Source organism: Crinia signifera, chromosome 12, assembly GCF_055691185.1.
Source record: "Crinia signifera chromosome 12, ASM5569118v1, whole genome shotgun sequence".
Taxonomy (NCBI): Eukaryota; Metazoa; Chordata; class Amphibia; order Anura; family Myobatrachidae; genus Crinia; species Crinia signifera.
Genome location: NC_139228.1, coordinates 21956806 through 21984062, shown reverse-complemented (window position 1 = coordinate 21984062; position 27257 = coordinate 21956806). Strand labels below are relative to the sequence as shown.

The 27257-nt window shown below is 46.1% G+C and overlaps 1 protein-coding gene across 8 annotated transcripts in view; it reads left to right on the top strand.

The window, feature by feature from the left end:
- SLC35F4 (solute carrier family 35 member F4) overlaps positions 1–27257 on the top strand; it is a 125261-nt gene that overhangs the window by 70392 nt on the left and 27612 nt on the right. For 4 of the 8 annotated variants that reach the window (XM_083167261.1, XM_083167260.1, XM_083167262.1 and 1 more), the window contains exons 2-3: positions 6856–7047; positions 17404–17698. In XM_083167261.1, coding sequence (XP_083023387.1) covers positions 6856–7047; positions 17404–17698 — 487 coding nt within the window. The remainder of the gene's footprint in view (positions 1–6855; positions 7048–17403; positions 17699–27257) is intronic. The other 4 variants (XM_083167264.1, XM_083167265.1, XM_083167266.1 and 1 more) reach the window with 1 other exon arrangement.

The following is a 27257-nucleotide window of genomic DNA, read 5'->3' as shown; positions in this document are numbered from 1 at the left end:
GGGAATAAATTTAGGCGTTTTCCATTGTTCCTTCAATTCTACATTTACCATAAGTCATTTGACTTTGTTTTACCCTTTCTCTGGCAGCACTGATTATATGGTCAGACAATACAGTAGAACAGTGGTTCTCAAACTCGGTCCTCAGGACCCCACACAGCTCATGTTTTAAAGGCTTCGTGGCAGGTGCGCTGTGTTTTACCAACTGACACATTTTTCTGGTGCGAACTTTACCTGCTTTACAGTATGTCCATAATTGTTTTGTAGAACTAGGAGGTCCTTGGTCTTTTCTTAAAAGAAACTTCTGCATAATTCTGATCAAAGTATATATTTTCATTGTGAAAAGATTTTTGGTGTCAATTTGTTTAATTTCATTTATACAAACATGAGGTAACTGGGAACACAATAACATATATTACTCCCTTCCTTAGTGTAGCAATAACTGAAGAGAGCTGAAGAGTTTATGTACAAGCTCCTTGGTAATGTGCAAAAAGTGGCACAGAGGGGTCTGTTGGAGGGGCCCGGGTCAGGTGCCAAGGGAGCAGTTTCTGAGGAGGACCGGTGTTCCCCTTTGCAGCGCCGTGGGCCTGGGTCTGTCGCTAAGCAGTATTGCTGTGGGAGACACATGTCCCTTAGCACCCTGGTGCCTCATTTGACAGAATTTTCTTACTTATTGAGGGGTACGGTCCCTGGTTTGCTCCCCCAAGCAGCAACAGATAGAAGGGACAACGCGGACAGGACTCTGGAGGGGAGCCGCAGTGGAAGTCATCATCTTGGTTCCCACAGCTCTCGGAGACCTCCTGTGTGACACTTATATAATATTACAGTATCCTGGAGGTATATTCATTCCTATAATGGACACACCGTAAATAAAAAATTCTTCACAATATAGACAAAAAAATATATATATAATGGCATAATATACAATCAAAAAACATAATGCAGATGTGTATATTTATTATGAAGGCATCTTTGAATCGGGCCCAATGTGCGTACTCAAGTTTATAGTAGTTTGGTCTACTAGGTGTACATATACCGATTGTTCCACCTAGCACCGATTGTTCCACCTAGCACAATGTGTGTCTGAGGTAAGGATGAGTGATTGGTCTTGTTGAAAAAAGACACACCCAAACTTCGGGAATCCGAGTAGATCTGAGTCCCAGCTCACATTAATTCTGAGGATCTAAGTTGACCGAGTTCTAAGTTGAGTCTTCCTTCGAATTTGGAACTTGGATTTAAAAATGGATCCTCGAGTTTTGGATTGCACGTACAATAAGTCCCTCTCTTGTGAATTCATTTCATTTCCCGATGCTTGAATCTCTTGTGTTCTCCTGACTTAAAGAATCCACAGACTAGATTTGTCTATATCTTGTTGCCACGTTTCAGTGTAACAGTTACCAGTAGTGTGTCCTTCACTGTCATACATTTCCTTCTATATGTGAGTACCACTTCATCATAGAGGAGACACTTCATCAGGGTCGAGAGCTTAATACAGCTTTATATAATATATTATACTGTGTAGATCCACCTGGGAGAGCTGTCATCGTTTATCCAAGGTGACAGAGACAGACTCAGCGTTCCAGAACTTTCGTGAAGCGGCTACAGACAGAGGTGTGCATGTGATGTTCCATGTTGATGTGTGAATTGTTGTTAGTACAAATCTTTCCCTTATTTTTCATAGGTCCAATGTACAAGTGAATATACAAGAGCTGGGAAACAGCTCAGCTGCCCTGTTTGCTGGGGAGGGTGACTAACTGCATTAGTCAGTGCTGCTGGAGGGAGCAGGTGTTTGTATTGCTGCTTAGCCTAACCTATTCTATGTAGGAACAAAAAAAAAACCCCATAATTCTTTTAAATGTATTTGACCTATGTCTCATGCAGAAAATATTATGCCCTCCTATACTTCCCCGAACACAGATGTATACATATACTTTACAAACAAGGGGCTCAATTAGGATGTGGGAGGAGTTAGTATACATATGCTTACATATGGTAATGCTGTTGGATGCATCTGTTATAGACAGTGATGGCTCCAGAGGAGGGGCAGCACAGTTCAAAATTCAAATAGGGAAGCCACACCCACTGCCAACTGCTGCCATTCTAAACCGACTCACTGGGAGTTGGTGCAGCTCCCCTATTTTAATTTTGAACTGTGCTGCAGCTCCTCCCCTGGAGCTGCCACAGCTTTAGTAAATGTACCTCTTCAGCCCCGTACACATGGGGCAATTTCAGCCCATAACACTGGGGGTTTTGGTCGCTGAGTGACCGTATCCCCGTGTGTATGGGGGGAAATGGTCGCTAGAAGTGCGCTCCCATGACAGCCCTGAAGAGGTCGCTGGTTGGAGGCACATGCTCTTGCGACCAGCGGCTACCCTTCAGAGCGTCTCTGTTTTCATCAGAGACCATCGCTGGTCGCTGTTGAAAACGGGACACTGATCAATTTATCGCTGAGCGATATTAAGTCAAAATCGCTCAGGGAGCATATCGCTCCGTATGTACGGAGCTTTAGATATCACACCTAGTCTAACTATGAGCTTAAAGAGACAGCACCCCCCCCCCCCCTCAAGCATTAGCGGACATGTGACACAAATGGGCAATACAGTATTACTTTATAACAGTGGTTCTCAACTCGGTCCTCGGGACCCCATAGTGGCCATGTTTTCCTGGTCACCCAGTAGGTGCCCTGTGTATCACCAACTGTCACATTTTTAAGCAATTCAGGTAACCTGGACAACATGACCTCACTACTTAACCATTACCGGCATATCTCCCAACTGTCTCTGCGGGACAGTGGGAGAAGGCCAGGAAATCTCTGTCCTTGGATGGAGATCCTGAATCCCCCCCTCCCCACCCCACTCCATAGCAACGACAGTCACACCTTTGTTTTGATAAATGTTGCCACCCACACCCATAAGTCAGGAGACTGTCAATCACTGACAAACTGTTGCCATACTGTGTACATTGTTGCAGACTCGTACTGCACACGCGACTGAACATTGGTAATTTTCTGCATATTCCGCAAGTACAACCTGAATAATAATAATAATAATTGATTTGCAGATTAAGTCAGTATATTTTACAGAAGCCTGTTAAGCTGGGTAGACACTATTTTATCATCCACTATATAATTCTGACACAGATCAGAATGATATATCGTACACATCATATCGTGTGTACCCCATTTCATTGTTCCCGGACGCCGTTCATGGAATCATCCCTTTGTATGTGCTGCATACAAAGGGATGATGTAATGATACATTGCGCGCCTTTGTACAGTGGATTGTATAGTGCAGGGCTGGCCAATCCGGTCCTTGAGATCTTACAACGGTCCATGTTTTCCAAGTCGCATAGCCGGTGCACAGCTGTAATTACTAACTGTCACATGACCCAAGTCACCTAGCCGGTGGTGCACAGCTGTAGTCATTACTAACTGTCACATTATCATACATGCTGCATTCATTCCTACTATAAAGCCGCAGGTTGCCTGAGACACATGGACTGTTGGTAGATTTAAGGACGGGTTTGGACACCCCTGGTACATTGTGTACGGCAGTGCAATGTATTGTTGCATCTCAGTTTTGCAGTGTTGGAAGCTGTGTGCCCGCCTTAAGTACAATAAGTATATATTAACTACTTTCAATATTATAACATTGTTTTACATAGAATTGCAAACTGTTATATGTTAAGTGGCAAGTGTCATTCCGGGCTTCAATAATATCATGGAGACTGGATAGGTGTCAGGAACATTGTGTGCAGCTATTGCAGATTAGATTTTACTAATTGCCTCTAGTTGCACAGTTAGGACATAATACACAATTAGCTCTTCTGACCCTATACTAAATTAGCTAAGGTGATAAATGCAGCAGATATATTTTTCTGCAATACACATTATACACGCAGTCACACTGACGGCCTTATTTGTAATGAGTAATTCTGCAGTTTTGTCAAACAGAATTCCTAAGTACAGAAAGTACTGTATATACTGATATTGTTTATTTGAGCCTGATTGGAACATTCTAGGCAAATGTCTAGGCTGATTTTAGCATATTAGGCTAATTGTAATATTCTAAAGCTGGGTACCAACTAGTGATCCCTGGCACTACCAATATTATTAACTATATCTGCGGTACATACTCACTGGGTGATATCATTCATGATATTGGTCAGTGATGTCACCCACCCCCTGCTCCGTACATGCAGTCTCTGATGATAGATTGCACATGGACAAATGACGGGGGGTTTGATAACGATGTGCGTGAGCATGCACCATTAATGATGTAATGGGTTCACACTGAGCGATTTGCACTATATATTGTTAATGATATTGATATTGTCAATACCGTTAACTTTATATCGCGCCGTGTGTACCCAGCTTAATGTGGGGTACACACCAGGACGATTTGGCCCAAAATGAGCCAATTTAGATAGAATCTCGACCAATTGTATGTAAATTGGCCATGTTTTGGGCCATTTCACTGCCGTTCTGATGCAATCCCGATCCCATGCATCGGCCCCGCGGGTCGTTAGGTCTTTTCTCAGATCCTACCTGCAGCAGGTAGGATCTGAGAAACAACCATTCAAGTGGGTGCGGATCGCGATAAGATCGGATGCAGTTCCTGAGCGGGTCGTAGACTCCGCCAGATCGTGAGCAGGTCATACGATCCCGTAACGACCCACTCACGAGCTGCATCGTCCTGGTGTGTACCCACCATTAGGCTGATTAAACTTCTAAAGCTGAGTGTAACATTCTAGGGCTAAGAGCAGAATTGCAAGGCTGATTGTAACATCTATGGTGTATTGTAACATTCTGAGGCTGTCTAGAATTCTGGGTTTGATTGTAATATTCTAAGGCTGAACGTACAATTCTAGGGCTGATTGTAACATTCTATGGCTGATTGTAGTATTCTAGGGCTGATTGTAACATTCTTGTAGCATTCTAAAGTTGATTGTAGCATTCTAGGGATGATTGTGGAATTCTAGGGCTGATTGTGGAATTGTAGGACTGATTGTGGAATTGTAGGACTGACTGTAACATTCTAAGGTTGATTGTAGTATTCTAGGGCTGATTGTAACATTCTAGGGCTGATTGTAACATTCTTGTAGCATTCTAAGGATGATAGCATTCTAAGGTTGATTGAAGCATTATATGGCTGATTGTAACATTCTAGGGCTGATTGTAACATTCTAGAGCTGATTGTAGTATTCTAGGGCTGATTGTAACATTCTAAGGTTGATTATAGTATTATAGGGCTGATTGTATCATTCTAGGGCTGATTGTATCATTATTGTAGCATTCTAATGTTTATTATAGCATTCTGGGGCTGATTGTAACATTCTATGGTTGATTGTAGTATTATAGGGCTGATTGTAACATTCCTGTAGCATCCTAAGGCTGATAGTAGCATTCTAAGGTTGATTGTAGCATTCTGAGGCTGAAGGTTGCATTGTATCTGGGCCCTTATTCAGATCTGATCGCAGTACAAATTTGTTCTCAAAATGGGCAAAACCATGTGCACTGCAGTTGGGGCAGATGTAACATGTGCAGAGAGAGTTAAATTTGGGTGGGGTGTGTTGAAACTGAAATCTAAATTGCAGTGTAAAAATAATGCAGCTAGTGTTTACCCTGCACAGAAACAAAATAACTCGCACAAATCTAACTCTCTCTATACATGTTACATCTGCCCCACCTGCAGTGCACATGGTTTTGCCCATTTTGAGAACAAATTTGTACTGCGATCAGATCTGAATAAGGGCCCTGGACCATTCTGTGATAATGTTATTTTTGTTGTATTTGTCTACTTTTCCTTTTCTAAGATTCTTATATGAATTACTGTCACAGCAGGTGACCAGTTTCCTTTATTCAGTATATCATGACAGACAGATGATTCTGGCAAACACAATAGCCGTTTATTACTGTAACTTTAAATGTCACCTAAAAATTAGTAATGCAACATTTTCTAATACCAATTTTTGTCAAGCAATGCATGTTTTTGTTGAGGTCCTCTAAAAGCGCACTTCACTATAAAAGAGGAATTTGTTTAATTAAATATTGTCTACATATGTACAATGACAACTCTAACATGTAAAATATAACAAGACTAAATAGAATGATAAAAACCAATCCCATATTTGGGCAGAGAAACTGTTTCTTAACAATTATGGTCACATGAAAGAAAATGGTAAATTAATAAAGGAGATGAACCAGGATGGCCAAAAATATACAGATAATTTAAAAAAGTAGATGAACCAATTTGCAATTAACCCTGGAACAGAGAAAACCCTGAAGTGACCAAAACATGATTCTTGGTTAACTACACCAAACGCCCTTTCATCTTTGCCCTAGCGCCATCTTTCCATAGCAAAGGATGCTAGTAACACTTATCCATTTATGGTACGAGGTGGGAAGAAAGAAGACTAAGAAGAGTCAACACTTGACTTATCTGTGCCGTGGTCTTCCTCTTTGGATTCTGCTCAATGAACTGGAAGTATGAAGGGTACAATCCTATTCTTTAGAACAGATATGTTGGATATTGGATGTCTACCTTACCTAGCATGGCACCAAGTAAGGGAGAAGACCAAAAAAAAACACATAATTTTGATTGATTTTAAATTAATTTGAAGTAAATCGCCCAGTTTTTGCAAAAATCCCATAGTTGCCTCTACACCTCTTGGGGAAAAAAAGACAAGTTGAAGATTAAATTACATGTTTCAGTAGAGTGAATAAAACAGGATGTGCCGTCTTGGTGGGGGTTGATGTTTTCAAGATTGTATATGCGAGACTAAAAGAGTTTTCACATTTAAAATCAAAGGATGTTCATAATCTGCTGGACCGAATTCATTTCAACTCTTTCTTCTCAGATACCTCGCATTCTTCTGTTTCTCGGTGCCTCTCTGGAATCACGTACTCCAACTCGTGTAGCGGCACAAGAAAAAAGATCTGCCGTATGTCGTCAACCGAAGACTCTTCCTCTCCCATGTTTGAGATGGAAAGTGGAAATTCCATTCGAAAGTTTGAGCGCAGCAGATCCCACAGGGTCCAGATTGGTACAGGTATGACTCATACAATTTGGGCATTTTGAAATGGCCGTTCTCATGTTGTAATCTTAGAGAAGGTATTGGTATTCTCATTACCTTCTGCTTTTTTTTTGACCACCATCGTTCATGGTCAACATTTTGAGAAAGAGAAGAGTCTGGATAAAATGGATAAACACAATATTCTAATATTTAAACCAAACAACTCCAGCAAGTCAAAGCCACGAAAAATAGTATTTAGTGGCACGTATTGTGAAAATAACACCTATTGTTCTTGTCTTATACATCTGTCTGTCAATGTGTACTTAAAGTCCAGGTCTTTCTAACTTGTGCGACGTTCATGTTGAAAGTTATAATGTGTACCCGATATTACAAATGATGGCAAACGATGGTCATAGCAAACATTCTTGGCCTAGAGTTTTGATGGTTTTACAAAATGAAATTGAGAGATTAAATGATGCGTAGTCTTTAGAAATGAGAATGGTGAGCGATAATCTATTGCCTCTGCTTTCCGCAGCTGCGAGAGGAAGGTGGTTCACTTTTATCAAGAACTTGACTTATTGATCGCCCCATTTCTAGATCTTGCCCTGGACATCAGAAGAACAAGGCCAAGCCCTGCTTGAATACTTTTGATGTACATCAATGCAGTTTTTGAGCTGCAGAGCAATGTATTTACCCGCTCTGCAAGCGGATTTCTCTAGGGTACTTACCAATTCAGTTTTAAGCTCTGCTGAGATAAAAAAAAAGCACTGTGAAGGAATTGAAGAATTCGGGAATGCATTTAATTATCAGTAACAGGAAATAAGTGTGTAGAGTGGACTGATGGCTTTTAATAGAACTAGTGTGCGAGATTTCCTATTTATGAGCCACTGCTACTTGAAAGAGGACTACGATGGCAGGATGACATAGTCAAGTAGCCTTACAGAACCAGCAGTAAGAAGGACTCAATAGACTGTAGCGTATAAGCAATACAGTTCCCAATGACCGAGCTGTCCCCGCGAATCAGGGCAACCTCCAGCATCTGTGTAAACCAGATCGAGCTGCCAGTTTTCCAGAGGATTGTTTTTCCAGTTGTCAACCTCGCACGAGTCTTCGGCCTAACGTATTTAAATAACTGTGCCGTCGCTAATGTAACTGACTGAACGTAATGAGAACGGACTCAGAATAACAAGAGGTCTGATAATAAGTGGCACCATACCTCATAAGGGCAACGGTTAGCTGTTCAAGTCAATGAAGAGCGCAGCTCACTATAAATGTAGCAGCATGTGCGTTCCGCTTGAATTAAAAGGCATGCCGGACCTCGTGTAGCGTTAGGTGGAAGTACAGCTGGACGTTTGCACCTGGATAAACCATGCCGTGATGCACGATGTACAAATGCTTTCATAAAAAATACGTCCGGATTCTGCATGTGCCACATTATATTTACGCTGCCATTTAGGAGTTCAGCTAGAAGGGCGTGGATCATTAGGTCGACAAGTATAAGGTCAACAGTCAATACGTCGACCACTCTTTGTCGATTGGCAAGTCGACACATGGAAAAGGGAAATGCCGACATGGAGATGATCCACATGTAAAAAGGTCAACATGGGTTTTCCCATGTCGACTTTTCACGGCAACATTTTGCTTGCGTCGACAGCATATAGAGCTAGAACATGCTTTTTACAAAATCTGTCCTCATATTGTAAGTTTGCCTCTACTATAGCACAACGTGGTTCTCCTAACCTGGTCTTTAACTCTATATTAAGCCCAGCTGTGTAAAGTGATTTCCAATGCAATCAATCTATGGGCAGTTTCCAGAACTGGCGTTCTACGGTCTAATCCTCTGACTGCACATGTGCCCATAGGCTGCAGCAGCTAACACCATCTGAAGATGGCCTTAGTTACCGAGGCAAAGCAATTCAGCCATTAAGCAAACCGCATAGAAGTCTGATACCTCTTTCACATTGCAAATGCTGTGTCGCCCCCGGGATTAGGACCCGGTTCCAAGCCGTATTTGCGATAAATCATATTGCCAGGCACTGATGTCAGGCGGGGGGGTGGAGCAGCGTCACGTCACGCGGGGAGGAGGCAGCATTGACGCTGCTGCCTCCTTCATAGCACTGACCGGGATCCCGGGATCTCGACCCGGGGTTCCCCTTCAGACTGCCTTCAACCCGGCTCAGACCCGCATAAAACACTGCTTTTACCCTGGGGCGGATTGCTAGGTTGCTGAACCCGGGATATTGAAGATGGCCCTTTCACACTGCACACTTACCCGGGTGGACTGAGCAAAAATCCGGAGTCCACTCAGGATATAAGAAGCAAACAAGAAAAAAAAGTTAGTGCTATTAAGGTTGTACGTATTGGGCCTGATTCAAAAGTGTACATAGTTCCGTCATGTGCTGAAAAGTACTGTTGTTTGCATTTTGCGCATGTGCGGGACACATTCTGTCTGGGCATGAACAGATCCTGCAAAGTGGGGTGGCAGCAGACTGTCAGTGATTGACAGACTTCTGCTATTTGAAGGGTGGGACGGAGACAGTGGTGGGCACTGTTGCAGGGGATGGATGAGGCCAGGAACTCCGTTAGAGGATGGAGATTTGCTGGCCTCTTGGTAGCACCCATCTATCTCTCACACACACACACAAACACACCTGCATCATGCATAAAATGGCATGAGGGGGTTGAGGGCTTAGAACAGTGGTGGTACACGAATGACACTGTCACATAACCCAAAGTTCATGTAAGGACGATGAGAGTTTCCAGCTGGGATCTATTCTAAGCGTCCAATTGGAAGCTGGCAATACATCACTTTATGTGGCATAGAACCGCATACCTGCACCGTGTCACTTGGATCTAAAGAGAGGTGCAGAAACACGGTTTTAACTAGGGGTAGCAGATGCTGAGAGGCTGGCAGCAGAAGTAGCCTGGCAGTCTGCCACCCATGCAGATCTGTGCCCTGGCCCTCTTTGCCATCTTATTTAATCTTCTTTAATTTTAGGACAAGATAACTGAGATTTAAGCAGAGAAGGAGACCAATTTGCAGGGGTGCTCCCTGGGGTCTTGCCGAGTAGAAGGCAATTATTTTATGCAAAAGAACTTGGCAGAGTCACATAAGGACTCACACAAACACATGGAAACTGAAGCCGAAATCACAGCTTTTGATACAGTTATCTTTAAAGATTAAACGAAGTGCAGACCCCACACCTATCACTCATGGATACGCCAAGGTCCGATATATGACACAGGAGTAAAGGCCCATACACTAGGCTGACTCGTCCGAAGGACCAGTCGGACACAATTTCCCTTGAGCTCCCCGGGAAGGCTCAAATTTGTTTATACGCGCGATAAGTCGCATGCGACATATCGCATGTAACTCCTGGGGAGCTGCAGGTGGGGGTGTGGGGGGGGGGGGGGTGCAGGAGATAAAAAAAAGCAATCAAGAAAAAGAATGGGCGACTGCTGATTGGCTGACCGAGCTTTCTCAGCCAATCAGCTGTCGCTCATTCTTTTTTATTCGAGATTTCAAACATCCTGGCTGCCGCGGCAGGAGAAAGCAGAGCGGGGAGAAAGCAGAGCTGTTAGGTGTGTGCCAGCGGTGGCACACAGATACATGGACCACATTGGATGCGATACATTGCGCGGTGCTTCATGTGCCGTTGACGGCTGCACATATGATTTATCTTATGTGCAGACAGTCCGACCTCTGACTCCGGTCCTACAGATGGAGTGTGCTCCATCATTGCAGGGGCTGGTGAAACTATCGCCAGCCCCCGCCAGGGGGGCGCGCACACAAGACATGCCCTGTGGTGACGGTGCTCCCCACCACCGTCCGCCGCCTCCCCTGCCCGCTGCCCAGCCGCTTAGAGACACGGGGCACACGTGCGCGTGAGACGCACACACATCCAAGTTTCATGGACTCCCTCTATGCCGGCGCTCGCCAAAGGGGACGTTCTGCCGGGCGCCAGACAACAATGAGATGGTCTCCATCTGTATGCACACAGGACCGCACATTGGATCAGATCAGATGTCATACATAAGCAATTTGGGCCGATTTCACCAGATTTCTCGTCCCAATCCACCAACTTGCATAGTTTATGGGGGCCTTAAGCTAGTTATGTTATGATTAACCACTCTCCGCAATAATGGACTTCCAGTCCTGTCTTTACGTCTAAAATAACAGTATTCAGTCCGTACCAATTGCATTTCATGTCATGGTAGAAGAAAACATATTAATGAGCTTTACATTACATCCGGTGTAATTTTGAAGTATACCAGCACTGCTAAAATCTATTAATGTGGCTGTCTGTATGAACTTTTGCTGACAATAAAATTACTCTGTTCTTGTTGGCTTGTTTGATATACATCCTACGATTTGGTGGAGAATGGACCTCTGCCTTTAGTTTCACTGGAATATACTTCACACCTTCCATCAGTAACTGTCCACCTGGACAAACCATGTTGCAATGCTTGGGTTGCCTATACATTTGTTTTATTGCATGCAGGTTATATATTGCTCCTGGTAACCAACAAATGCTGGGTAGCTTTATTTTTTTGGGAAATGATGTGTGAGCAGGTGTGGCTATTGCAAAGGTATATAGGCGCACACTAGCGGATGATTCAACCTATGAAGACAGTTAGGTAACCAGTGGAATTGGTTTATTGATAGATAGCAGGTACAGCCGTACTCACTGTTACATGTTCACTGGTGATGGAGGCAAGGACATAACTACCATAGGTGCAAGGGGTGCAGCTGCTATGTGGCCCAGAGCTGAAAAGGGCCCATCTTTGCTGTGTAAGAAATATGTTTTACAAACATTTATCACCATCAGTTGCTAAATAGGGGGCCCTTACAAACTTTTGCTATGGGGCCAGGGGCGTAGCGCCAATTTTTGCGCCCCCCCCCCCCCCCCGCTGGATAATTTTGGCGCCCCCCCCTAAATTTAGCGCTGCCTGCCTCCCCGTTCTTACCCTGCCTCCCCCGCCGCGTCTGTATTCCGCCGGGAGTCGGGACCGCATATCTACTAATCTGCGTCCGGTGCCTGGCTCCTTGAGTCAAATGTCCATTACAAAATGGCCGCCTCCTTACAGCAGACCGTTTGTAAGGATGCTAGAGGAGGCCGTTGCTGCTCTAAGGAGGCGGCCATTTTGTGATGGACATTTGACTCATAAGGAGCCAGGCGCCGGGATGCAGATTAGTATATATGCGGTCCCGACTCCTGGCGGAATACAGCGGGGGAGGCAGGGGCCGGGGCACAGTAAAGAGAGGGGTGGAGGGCAGTGGCCGGTGCCAGCATCCGGCGCCCACGCAGCCCCCGCTCCCCCAAGCAGCAGCGGGGGCTGCCTTACGCTATCTACGCCACTGTATGGGGCCTACGAATATCTAGTTATGCCTCTGGAAGGAGGGTAGCTCGAGCACAGTGGGGTGACGTATAGCTCACTAGCTGGGGAGTATATACTGCAAGAGGGTAGCTTGTCATGTCACTGTACACAACAAAGACCAAATGGCCCGTATATCCAGTAGTGATCTTGGTAAGACACTTTAACGTAGCATTTCACATGCAGATGAGGTCAAACCCAGAATAAAGGCATGCTGTATATAATTTGAACCAGTAGAAGCTGCTTGTGAGTCCGTTACACAGTTTTTCAGATAAGATACACTGGAATAGAAAAAGATGCACACAAAAACGCTTGGCGCTACCGAGTCATGCCATGGCATAGCTTGGTGCTACCGAATCATGCCATGGTATAGCTTGAAGGGCTGTTTAACTGTCAAGGAGGCTAGATGTAAGTGGGCACAACTGTTAATGCAAAAGCAGCCAGTAATTGAACTATTTGCAAAAATAAAATTGTATTTTCAGCCCTTGCATTGCAGCGTGGCTCATCCAGCTGCAAAGTACTTATTTCTTTTTGCGTTGCTCCCATGCCCGAATCAGCCCCTTCGTGTTCAGAGTGATTGCAGAGACGAGGCAGCCAATAAGCACAGCGAGAATGCTGGAATACGGTACCAGACTACATTTACACCAGATCTATTTGCTGCCCCTCCATGCGGTGCATAGTGCAGGACCACTCCTGGGAATTTCTGATTAACAATCAGCCACTACTGGGACTTTCAATGTTTAAAATCAAAGATTAGTGCATTGGGCAATGAGAAAAAGCGAATACAGCATTGATGAGGAAAACGCAGAATAAAAAGCAATTTACTCCCAGGTACAAGGAGTGGCGGACAGTATGTGCTGACAGGGGGCCAGGAAAGTCCTGGATGCTTAGCGCTAAAGCGCCCATCAATGCTGGCTCTATGGAAAAACAATTTACTTGATGTTGCAAATATTGTGTTATATTTATATAAATTTGTATTTGATTATTTGTGTATTAAAAGGGGTTAGTTTATTGTGGCGAGTGTTGAGTACCCTGTTTATTTAATTGAGCCATGTGGTCAGGGGTATGGGGCATTGGATCGACCACTGAAGGGCGATATGGCTTATTACGACACCTGAAATAGGTCGACGTGCCTAATGTCGACATGGATGGAAGTTCGACGCAAGCATTAGGTCGACAATGGCTCGGTCGCCGGCCAAAATGTCGACATGGGTTTTTCACTTTCTTTTTGTCCTGAATGTCGACATGGACAACGTATTGGTGCACCGCGTCCCCCCCCCCCCCCCCGCATGTTCGCTGCGCTCGTCATGGTAGGGCATGAAATACGGCCTTTCGGCCCATGCCAGCTCAAAAACATAAAGTGAAAAACTCATGTCGCCTTTTTGGCTGTCGACCTAATACTGTTGACCTTCCATCCATGTCGACCTATTTCAGGTGTCGACCTAAACAATGTTGACATTTAGTATGTCGATCCAACGACCGTATACTGTTGTTACTGGCCACTGCACCCCAACCAGTCAATGGGGAGTGTGGTGGTTTTTATAAATATAAATATATATATTTTATATATATATATTAAATATAAATTTATATATTGAGTAGCCATCCAGGCTACAGAGAAGGCACCAGGGCCACTACCGCATTGTTGTTGGAGTGCCGGGTCATCGCCCTATATATATATATATATAAATATATACCCGAGGCTATTGATTAGCGCAGTTATAAAGGCTCAGGTGACTGAGCGCCACTAGGGTTACTCAGATGCTATTGCGACCAGTGTGCGACAGTTGTTGCATCTTTTGTACACAAGTGGCAGATCAGAGACACCATTAGTGGGCCCCTCTGTACATTTCCCCGCGGCCGCATCAGCAAATTTTGCAGATCTGCGCTCGAATATGTAATTGTGAATGCAACTACGTTCCCCTCCCCCCCCATAGTCCATACAACTGTAAGTTAATTTTTTTTTCATCTTTTATCAATAGTTACATTTTAAAGGATATCATTTGTGTACAATTGTGTTTTTGGTTATTACTATAAACGTGTATTTCCTATAGTGTACTCTAGAACATGGCCCAGTACCATTGGCAATAAAATTGTACAGACTCCAAAAAATCTCTGTGGAGGATCAGAGATGCCACAAGCTAAACCTGTATTTTTAATTTGACACAGTTTGAACATTCATTACCAATGTAAGTAAGTAAGTTAACTTTATCAGGGGTAATGTGGAGTGGAACTGTGTTCCACCACCTGTAATGTAATGGCAGTTCCCCCTGCACCACAGCCCTGCACAGTAATTACAACAGAAAAGCCTGTCCTAGTGGTTTCATTTTTCTGGCATGGCATATGTGATGTTACGCCGTCTCCATCGCTGAAGAGAACAAGAGAGGAGAGGAAGCGGCTGGAAGGACAGAGATAGATAAGTGGAAATGTTGTGTAAAGGGTACTACTGCTGTAGGCATTATTTGTAAGCAACACCACTGTGCAGTAGGAATGCTACTGTGTAGTGTAACTTGAATAAGAGGCACTGCTGTGTGTCATAAAAAGAATAAGGGTCACTACTTTATGGTGTAATATGAATCAGGGTCACTGCAAGTGATGTAATGTGAATATGATTGTGCTACTGTGTGGCATCATTTGAATAATTGAGGGTCCTATTGGGAAGCCACCTTTATAGAGTATAGAAGGTAGGGCAAAAATTTTGTAGTTTGCAAGGGGTGCTGAAAACTCTAATATGGGTTCCTCCTATTGGGTGGAGGGGGTGGGTGGTGTTGAAGAGCGGTGGCAGGTGAAAGGAGTTCCACCACCTCTCTAGGACCACTTTAAGCCCTGGTTATAATAAATCTTCTGTATCAACAACTTTTGCAGTGCTTGTATTATTCTCAGAATAACCTCCCCCCCCCCCCCCCCCCTCCATAGAAAATGTGTATCGGTAACTTTGTGATGAAATAGCGTGGCGGAACAGTGTTTAATGTGCTGCTCCTGACTCTAGAAATTGTTACTAAGGATGATTTGTGGTAAAATACACTACATTGGTTTACTCAGCAATGTCACAACGCAGAGAGGCTGCACTCTGCATAATAATCAGCCCATTCCTACAGGACTACAGCTGTGATTTATAACAAAGCAATTTGACATAATAGATGAATATTAGATGCAGCTTTCCGAACACAAATTGATAACTTTAGAATGTGACTCGAGTGCTGATGCCGTTTTATGACCTTGTCCTTTGATTTGTATAGTGTTAGGGAACAATAAATCCTACACACGGCTGTGGATCCAAGAGGCGGTCTACCAACCAAAGTGGTTTGTATAAATAAATAAATACATCAGGGCTGCCTACATTTAAAGTCTCCTTTTCGGGAGAAGCAGCACTTTGAGAGGGGGGGGGGGGGGGCGCGGTATCTGGGAGGGCTATTTCCAGGATTAGACCCTTATCTCACCCAGGATGCTACAAAAAACCCCATCCACTCACAGGTCATCTCCAGATTGGACTACTCTAATCACCTACTTTCTGGCCTCTCTCGACCCCAATCCATGCTCAATGCTGCTGCCTGGCTCTTCTTCCTCTCCAAATGTACTATGTCCACCTCCCCTCTCTTACAAGCCCTGCACTGGCCCCCCTTTCCCTTCAGAATACAATTCAAGCTCCTTACACTCACTTACAAAGCCATCACCCAGTTCTCTCCCACCTACATACCTGACATTGTCTCTCTTTACACTCCCACCTGCCCTCTCTGCTCCACAAATGCATGTCACCTCTCCTGCAAACTGGTTACTTCCTCCCATTCCCACCTCCAGGACTTTGGCTATTGTGCACCGTATCTCTGGAATTCTCTACCCCTCCCTATTAGACTTGCCACCTCCCTACAAAACTTTAAACGGGCACTCAAGACAGTGGCGTAACTATGTAAAAAGGAAACCCCCCACGCCGAATTTCGGCAGTACCCCCCCAGTAAATATAACAAACCCCACCACCAACCCCCCCCCCGCCGCCACCCATGCCCCCGTTCCTTAGCCTCCGCTGTGCTGCGCCTGGGACCCGCAGATTTTGTCTGCGGTCCCGGCTCCCCTCCTGCCCTGGCTTCTGCTGGTATGAAAATGGACCATCACAAAATGTCCACCCCCATACAGCAGATAGTTTTAGAGAACTGTCTGCTGTATGGGGGCGGACATTTTATGATGGTCCATTTTCATTTCAGCACTGCAGAAGCCAGGGCAGGAGGGGAGCCGGGACCGCTACGCAGACAGGGAAATCTGCGGGTCCCGGATGCAGCACAGCAGACCCCTTGCGACCCCCGATGCCTGCACTTACACAGCGCTCCCCCCTCCAACCCCCCTTGCGACCGTGGGGTCTGCGGTCCTATTGTTTCGCCACTGACTCAAGACCCACTTCTTCATTAAATCCAACCATCTCTCATCCTAACCCTATGATTATGTTTGCTTCTATCCCAGCTTTGTCACCCCAGTTTGTCTGCCCCGTACCTTTAGAATGTAAGCCCTAATGAGCAGGGCCCTCTCTCCTCATGTGCTTTTCTTAGAATATATCTCTGCCACTGTTATAATTGCATCAGTGTCCACTGCTGCAACTGTCTTTTTTATTTACTTTTTTATGTACTTGTCCTTATTTACATTTGTACTGTAAATCACAATCTTTCTTGTATTGTTCTTTGCTCATCTATGTATTGCCAGGCGCTGCGGAACCCTTGTGGCGCCATATAAATAAATGATAATAATAGCAATAATAATAATAATATCTGTGTTGAGTTTGCATGTCCTTCCTGTGTGTGCTCTGGATTACTCCCACACTTAAAAAAAAAAAATCTAAAAGCAAATTAATTATTATTATTATTATTAATAATAATAATAATAATATAAAAAACACAAAATATAGTAAAGATAAAATATTAAAATGTTTAAAATAAAAAGTTTTAATTTAATCCTATTTTTTAGATCTGACAACCTAATGAAATGATACGATTGAAGTATATATAATATATTTTTTTATTATTATTTCAGGCGGAGAAGGAGCACAAGCAAATCAAGAGAATAATCCAGAAAACCATGAGAAATCCCGATGTCAGTCATGTACTTCTACATTCCTTAAAATTGTCTGGGGATTACTGATTATCCTATCAGTGTCGTCCTCCTGGGTTGGAACCACCCAGATAGTAAAAATCACATACAAGAACTTCTACTGCCCATTCTTTATGACGTGGTTCTCCACCAATTGGAACATTATGTTTTTCCCGGTGTATTATTCGGGTCACCTAGCAACAGCACAAGAGAAGCAGTCGCTGCTTCAAAAAATCAGGTGGGTGATTATCACTGATTGTTATACACCCATGACGAGTCCACTGGTTTGACATACAGTATAAGGACTTTGAAAGTCGCATTGAAATTACATGATCTAGTGCAGGGGTGGCCCACCGGTCAGAGGTAAAGAGCCGAAAAATATCGGTAGTCAAGCTAAAGAGCCGACATCATGCACGCGCCGAAGGCGCATGCGCCAAAAAAAGGGGCGTAGTCTATTTTGACCCCTTGGGTGGGTGTGATACAAATATGCATCCAATAGTGCAGTGCCATATATACATATGCCCCCAATAGTGCCAGATACACATATGCCCCAGGTATGCACCACACAGTACCGGGTATGCCCCCACAGTGCCAAAAAGCTGGTATGCCTCCACAGTGCCACGAATTGCTATGCCCCCACAGTGCCACAAACTGCTATGCCCCCACAGTGCCACAAACTGCTATGCCCCCACAGTGCCACAAACTGCTATGCCCCCACAGTGCAAATTTCCCAGCAGCAGCACTCACTGTTGTTGCTGCTGCTGCCAGGTGTCGAGAGGACAGTCTGGTGTCCCCTTGCAGTCCTCCTGTCATGTCACCGATGGGAGGAGAGCACAACACACCGCGCGTCTCCTTCCCCCTCATTTCCCTGTGACTGGGCCACCCACCAATCAAAGCTCACTGGCCGGCTCCTGATTGGCTGCTGGCCCACGAGCTCTGCTTGGCGGACGGCCCAGTCACAAGGATGCACAGTAAGGGGTAGGAGAGATGCGCGATGCGTTCTCTCCTCCCCTCAGAAGGAGAACGGATTCAGAGAACCGGCAGCAGGGGGGACTGGGACAGACGGTGGGCAGCAGTGGGAGCAGGAGCCGCACTTTACAAGGGGGAGAGCCGCATGAGGCTCAAGAGCCACAGGTTGGCCACCACTGATCTAGTGCCTTGAATTTGCTGTTGCAATAGCCCCAGGCCTCCATTAGGGGGAGAGAGAAGTCAGAATCAAGATGTAGCGGGAGGTAGTGGTCTCAACCACTAGGATCATTTTCAATATAAATGTGAATGGGCATTACTATGTGGGGCATACTGTAATAATATGGTGCCAGGAGTATTACTGGGTGGGGGTGGAAGATAGTCTTTCCCTACAAGACCACGCCCCATGCAGCGAGACCACACCCATTATAGCATTTATTACTGGTATTTCTGTGTTGTATTAGTGGTTCTGTTATACCCCTTTTACACCGAGGCAAAAACCCGTGTTTTTACCTTGTGTATCCGGGACATCTCCAAGCACCACCCCCTTTACTCTGGGGGTTGGCACTGCAGTGTAAACAGGAAAAATCCTGGATCTGACCCGAATTGGAACCGTGTTCCAAATACCAGGCCGGATCCAACCAACATGTTCTCGGATTCACAGGGGGAGATGTATTAAGCCTTGGAGAGTGATGAAGCGGAAAGAGATAAGGTACTAGCCAGTCCGTTCCTAACTGCCATGTTACAGGCTTGAAAATATGGTTTGGAAAATGACAGGAGCTGATAGGTTGATAGTTTATCTCTCCCCAATTTATCACTCTTCAGGGCTTAGTACATCTGTCCCACTATTTGACAACTGTTGTTGTTTTTAGGCTCTGTGCCCATTTTCACACTTCCCTGTACCAACCCATTGCATTCTGGGGGCTGTAGTTCACGGTCTCGGGCTGATGACATTGGTATAGTTCAGGTGTCTGTTCACTGGCAGCATAGCACTGAGGGTTACAATACATATTTGCCTACTTTTACTTTCACCTGACATCACTCTACCCCGCCTCCCCATGTAGGAAAAACTCAGAGATTCGTGGGCCACGGCGAGGGGGCGGGGCTTAAATGATGCAAAATGCCATGGTCGCGCCATTTAAGCCCCGCCCCCTCACCACGGACCCGCGATTTGCGCTAATTAATCCAGCGGGCATAGGGGGAGCGGGGGCTGTGAACAAAAACCGGGAGACTTGATCACCTTCCCGTAGGGAAAATGCGGGAGACTTGCCCACCTTACCGGGGGGCCGGGAGGCAGACTCGATTTTTGGGAGGCTCCCGGCCATTCTGGGAGGGTAGGCAAGCCTGTTACAATAGGAAGCTGTTTTCTGTGGATTAAACAACATATAAATGTTACTTACTGGCTTAAAAGATATCTGACCCGTCTGTCACCAGTAACTCCATTCAAATAACTGCAGATTACCATCAGGCATGGCCAAATACTCCAGCTGTTGTGAAACTACACATCCCAGCATGCCTTGCCATAGTTTTAGCTTCCCCTAATACCAGACTTGCCTACAAATCGGGTCCCCCTCCCAGCCCCCCGGTAAGGTGGGCAAGTCTCCCGCATTTTCCCTACAGCCCCGGCTTCCCCCTTTCCTGCGGTTTAAAGCTCCGAATTTTGCGGGTCTGCGGGGAGGGGGCGGGGCTAAAATGATGCGTTTCACGTCATTTTGCATTATTTTAGCCCCACCCACCATCCACGGACCTGCAAATTGATGCTGGTGTCGGTCATGGGGCTTAGTGACATCAGCCTTGCCCCGCCCCCACAACGTAGCCTCTTCCCGCCTCCCTTTCACTCCTCTATGGGCTTACTCCTCTCCGGGCTTCTCCCAAAACGGAGTTTTAAAAAGTCGGCAAGTATGCCTAATACCAAAACTGTGGCAACTGTGGGACTTGTAGTTTCACAACAGCTGGAGGGCCATAGTTTGGACATGCCTGCACTATGTGGACTGGAACAGAAACCCTTCTGCCTTGTTTTTAATAGATAATACATGCCCCTAGTAACTAAAAAAACAATAACCAGAGACGTCAGTGTAGTCAGTGACATCTTGTGCTTGCCTTCAGTACAGCATCCAGCTCCTGACTCTTATCTTAGAGGGAGCCGCCATTTTGGTGTCACCCCTCAGAGGGTGACACTCTGGTGATGCCATTGCCAATGACGTTTGCAAACCTTCAGTGGATTTTATTTTGGAAAATTGTAAAATGAAATACAAAGGTTTTTTTTTTGTGATGGAATCTCTCTAATACTAATATATGGGAATGTGTAAAGTGTAAGTGTGGGGGGCATTTAGCATCCCAACAATCAGGACAATCCCTATACCAATATCGACATCCCAACTACCTCTGGGAATACCGGCATCAATTGTGAAGCTGGTGGCAAAATCCTGACTGCTGGGATATGGAAAGTAAGTATACTGTGGAGCACTAGGAAGGGGGCTTAGGTATAGGCACTAGGGGGGACTAGTTAGGCTACAGGGGGCGGGGTAGAGTTATGCATTTAGAAGGGGGGGGGTTAGAAAAAGGCTGCAGGGTGGGTAGGTTAGGTGGTGAGGGTTAGGGCTATTTCACACACTCCGGCTCCTGCCGGGCGGCGAAAACCCTGCACGACCAAGAAGCTGTGCCTCACACAGAAGTTTAGAATGGTGGGGATGCCCACAGCCCGGCAGCCATGTTTTCCAGTGGTGGGATCCAGCTGCAACCGGGCGGCCGGGCCGTGGCCATCCCGTGTGAATAGACACAATCGTGTCCATTATTAACTACTGTGTGCAGCACGGCTTTTGACCGTGTGGGATTTAGCCGCCCGGCAGGAGCCGGAGCGTGTGAAATAGCCCTTAGGAGATGGAAGTTGATGTCCAGTTTCTGAACAGCTGATAACCAAAGACAGTTAGACAAATCATCTTGTATTACATACCTCCCAACATCTATCCAATTGGGACACTCACGCGGCTGAAAAAGGGGCAAGGCATGTGGAAAGGGGGAGCGGCCTCACAGGGATGCAGCGACATCAGGCCACGCCTCTGCATCGCTGAATAGATGCTGTGCCTATCCCCTTCAGGCTAGGGGGACTTCCAACTGCGACCCCCCCCCATGCGACACGGCCCCAAAACCCGGGACGTTCCCGAGAAAAGCAGGACAGTTGGGAGGTATGCAATTGTACCGTAACCAAGTAGAGCTGCAGTGAGCAATGTACTTATATGATACAATGTGAATAGAACAGAATTTACTTGCAATTATTAATGAAGTGCAGTATTGCATATTGACTGTAGATGTCACCATTGCAATTGCTGTTTATAGATCATTCTGCTGATCACTAGCACCCTAACCACAGGTACACACATTGCCATCTGCAGTATATAAATATGCGACACACATCTGTCATCGTACAGTGAGTATTCTGTCTTCAGGAACAGACAGAACTAGGTAAAATGTAGAGATCATATAAACTGATGCAAGGGCGTAACTACCATAGGTGCAAGGGGTGCAGCTGCATATAGGGCCCAGAGCTGAAGGGGGCCATCTTTAAAGTTTAGGTTATATGTGCTATATATCAGTTGCTAAATAGGGGGCCCTTACTAACTTTTGCTATGGGGCCTACGAATGTCTATTTACGCCCCTGACTGATGCCAGTCGCTCGTTCTTCTTGCTTGAAGTCAGGGTGTTATTTCTCATCAGAATTTGGCTGCATTATGAGCCTCTAATCCTCTTCCAAACCAAACCCCAGAAAGTCTGCTTACAGGGAATTAATAAATACGTAGTAACAATTGGGTAGATTCAATTAGCCGAGAGTCTCTGAAGACATTTTCCGTAAAGCTGCCAGAACCTGTTTGGCGGCCGTCGCGGCTAAATGATTCTGCTCCTAAATATTTTATAATCAAGTTTTGTTTTTCAGCAACAAATTCTTTACAAGACATAATAACACTAGTGTGATCAATTTAGTTCTAAAGGTGCGTACACACGGGGGCGATTTTGTACAATATCGCGGGAAATATGGTCGCTAAGCGACCATATTGCCCGTGATGGGAGTATGCACCGGCGATATATCGCTGGGTGCACGCTCCCGTTTTTCCCCCTGTAGTGATCGCTGGTCGCAGGAACATGCTCCTGCGACCAGCTGATTACCACTGCCGGGCTCCCCCGGCAGTTTCTTTTTCATCAGCGACCATCTCTGGTCGCTGATGAAAAGGAGAAACTGAGCAATATCTTGCTCAGCCATATATTGGTCAGCAATATATCTCCCCCGTGTGTACGGGGCTTGTGTGATATTTCTAACTGAACCTTTTAAAAAATAAAAGATGTGTGTATTGATTACACACACAAGAAAAACAGGAGAACTATAGATCCCAGCAAGCCGCCCCGCATGCTGGTATGTGGAGAACCAGAAGTACCCATTGTCTCTAGCCCGCTGTAAAAGAAATATATATATATAAAAAAACACAAGACGCAGACACTGAGAGAGTTGCTGGAACCTGTAGTCCTCCTGTAAATGACAATGGGTGGTATTCAATTGTTTTTCACCAGCATTTCACCTCTGGGGGGGTGAGATGAAAGGTAGGAACAGGTGACTAAACCTGACCACAATGAGCGTGATCTGCGCCAGAAAAAGATCAATTGAATATCACCCCACAGTCTCCCGACACTTTAGACTTGAGATCGGGTGCGATATAACACTTGAATACCACCCAATGGGTCTAATTCAGACCTGATCGCAGGACAAACTCAAAATGGCCAATATTATGCTGCACTGCAGGTGAGGCATATGTAACATGTGCAGAGCGTTAGATTTGGCTGGATTATATAGTTTCTGTGCAGGGTAAATACTGTCTTTATTATTACACTGCAATTTAGATTTCAGTTTGAAAACACCCCACTCAAATCTAACTCTTTCTGCAGGTTACATCTGCCCCACCTGCAGTGCAGTATGGTTCTGTCCATTTTGAGAACAAAATCAGGTCTAAATAATGTTATTTTATACACCAAACAAAGGGCCTTATTCTGATCGGTGCGGCCCGATCAGAATATGCGGCCGCAACCGTGCAGGCGAATCCCCGCCTTCCATACGGATCGCCACCTGCCGTCCGTACGCGGATATGTGGCGATCCGCATGAAATTGGACGGGGATACGCCTCCTCCGTCTTGGGAGCAGCCCCTGCATTCGATGGTCGCCGAACATCGAATGCAGGGCCGCACGCTCCACCAGGTCCCGCAACACAAGACCACACGGACACTTGTCCGTGTGAAATCATGTATGGGGGCGGGCAGCTGACATCCGGCGATGCCCGCCCCGTACCCACGCGTCACGGCCTCATTACCATGCATACGCCCCGCGTTTGCATGGGAACGCCCATGAAACGCGGGGCGTATGCATAGGGTAATGAGGCTAAGTAGCCCCTCACGCCCCTCTACGCCCCCTGTGCGGCGTATAAAGAATCCGTGCGGCGAAATCGCCTGCACATGCGCAGAGTGACCTCTGCACATGCGCAGACGATCAACATCGGCGGTCCGTCCGCATGCGGGAATATCCGCACCGATCAGAATAAGGCCCAAACTGAAGTGCTATCAACTCAGTAGCCACAGCCAAGGGTGCAGGGGATAACCCTGGGCTTCAGCCCAGGCCTTGGGTGCCCTGGAGGGGGGAGTGGGGGGCTTTATTGGGACAGCAGTCTCCACTCCCCTGGGAATCCTGGCCTGGGTGGTGCAGTTAGATGGGATAATGCTTCATCCACAGCAACCAATATCAGTGTGTCCCTTGGCTGTGGCGCTATCTCCCAGCTAGTGGAGCCCAGCGCTGGCTCTAAAAATACAAGGGACCCCTTCATCTTTTTCCCCTGTATTTTTAGAACCAGGACCGGTCCAAGAGCCCGATGCTTAGTAAATTTAAACCCCAGGACAGTTGGATACAGAAGAAGGGGCAGAGAGACTTCAGATTTACTCAGCATGTGATTGGACCTCAGCAGTAGAGCATCCAATTAGGATGGCTCATGCACTGCACATGTCAGTTTGGACAGGTTAAGTAGCTCTCCCTGCTCCCAGATGTTACTGCATGCACAGACTCAGCACCTAATTACATGTTAATAGTTTGGCCCTCATGGAATTACTATGGGGAAGATGTAAAACTGGACATCAGCACCTACAGGAAAGAGCAGATAACACAATTTTCTTTTGTACGTTGTAAAGCAAATTTACACAATACAGCCTTTGGATTACCGGGGATAATTGCCATTACGTGTGAAGAACAGTTAATGTATTGCAGTGCAGTGGCGATTCATTCCTTCTAGTGACACTGAGTAAATGCTACAGGAGAAATGCACCTGACAATGGTTTTGGGTACTTATGAGTTATCTGGGCGCCCGATTTTTTGATTGTATGCCTTAAGTTAAGGCATACAATCAGATGCGATGCGATGCGATATCGCATCGCATCGCATGCGACCATCGGATGCGATGACCCGATTTTTCCATAGGAATCAATGTTAAAATGGACAGAGTCCATTTTAACATGGAATTCAATGGGAAAAAGGGGTCCTTTTCATACCCCTACTATCCAAGTGGGCATGGAGTTGGATATAAACCTGTGGCGAGCGTAGCGAGCCACCGAGCCCGAAGCGTGGCGAGCGAAGCGAGCCCCGCGAGGGGACGGTATTCTATGTCCCCTCGCGGGGCTCGCTACGCTCGCCACGCTTCGGGCTCGGTGGCTCACTACGCTCGCCACAGGTTTATATCCAACTCCATGCCCACTTGGATAGTAGGGGTATGAAAAGGACCCCTTTTTCCCATTGAATTCCATGTTAAAATGGACTCTGTCCATTTTAACATTGATTCCTATGGAAAAATCGGGTCATCGCATCGCATCGCATCGCATCCGATGGTCGCATGCGATGCGATGCGATGTGCCCGATCCGACCCGATTTAGAAATCGGGCGCCCGGATAACTCATAAGTACCTGGTTTTGTTTACAAGCTGCAAATGTAAGATAACAGTGACAAACAAATCGCCTATACTCAGATGAATCTGCTATATTTTAGCTGTATGCTTTATCCATTGTATAAATGAGTCGGATTCTCCCTGGAACTTACCCCACCTGATGCTGCAGAATAAGCTTTGCACTATTAGAGTCTGGCTGCCCCCCACCACCCAGACACTGCGGACAGCGGTGGCAGAATTTTAAAATTCAAAAGATAGGCCAGACGCTGATTGGCTGAGAGTGCTCGCTTTCAAATTCTGCCACCGCTCACCGCAGTGTCCGCTCACTCAGCTCTTCCCGGGGGTGTGGGTTGTTAGGTCTACAACAACTAGGTCGACAAGCATTGGGTCGACACCACTAGGTCGACAGGCAGCAAGGTCGACATGGGTTTAGGTCGACATGGGTCAAGGTCGACTGTGTCTAGGTCGTCATGGGTCTAGGTCGACAGGACATTAGGTAGAAACAAGCATTAGGTCGACATGGGCAGGGTCGACAGTCGAAAGGTTGACATGCAGTTTTTCAGTTTTTTTGACCCGAATGTCAACACAGTCGACATGGACACAGTTTAAAGTGCACCGCAACCCCTCGCTTCGCTCACAATGCTTCGAGCACGGTGCCACGCTTTGGTCGGCACACTATTTTATTCTCTCACCATGCCCTAGTGGATGGTAGGGCGTGAAATACAACCTGTCGGCACATGTCGGCTCAAAAACCCCCATGTCGACCTTGCCCATGTTGACCTAATGCTTGTGTCGACCTAATGACCTGTCGATCTAGACCCATGTGGACCTAGACACATTTTGACCTTGACCCATGTCGACCTAAACCTTGTTGCCTGTCGCCCTAGTGGTGTTGACCCAATGCTTGTCGACCTAGTTGCTGTAGACCTAATGACCGTATCCCCTTCCCGGACACTGCCAACTCCGCCACTGCACCCACAGCCCACGGGCGCTTCACGCTGCCCAGGTAATACCTGCCTCCCCCTGTATCCGTCTTGTTCCGGACTGCCCGCTGCACCCACAACCCCACCTCCCGCTGCCTGCCCCTTCACACCAGAAAATGCAGGGACTAGGCTGGTGTGAAAAGGGCCAACCCGAAAATGTCCCTGCATGATCCAGGGACTATATTCCCGGGTAAGTGCCTGCATTTTCTGTTGTGAAAGGGGGATGCAGTTACAATCCCGGCGGTCGGGATCCCGGCGTTCAGAATCCCGATGCCGGAATCCCGACCGCCGAAATGCCGACACTTTATCCCTCCGTGGGTGTCCACGACCGGGCCCGCTGTGTGGCGAGCGCAGCGAGCCCGCAAGGGGGGGGCGATCCACGTCCCCCCCTTGTCGGCATTTCGGCTGTCGGGATTCCGGCGTCGGGATTCTGAACGCCGGGATCCCGACCGCCGGGATTCAATACTGAATCCGTGAAAGGGGTATTAGTAATGCCACTCAGGTTTTGCAAGGGAGCGGAAGTTTCCCCTAGTACACCAAAGGGCATTAGTAATAAGATTTGTGGAAACTGAACTTGTTATTAAATGTTATTATTATTCAAATGCCTTGTTATGGTTATAGTAATCAAATAATATAGATAAGCTATTCATTAATGTTTGTTTTGTTGCATTATCTGTTACATTTTCAATTGTCTGCATTGCCTCTGTAGCTTTTATCTCCAGTCAGCGTGACACTTCACTGTGCTGCAAAACAAGTGTCTGTGTTAGCACCAATTAGCTACTAGTATTTAAGGTTTGGAGACACTGCAGAAGACCCCTTGAGAAAACAGACGAGTGATTTCAGCCGGTGAAGTCTGGCGGCAGTGCGAGGCTCGCAGAGACAGATA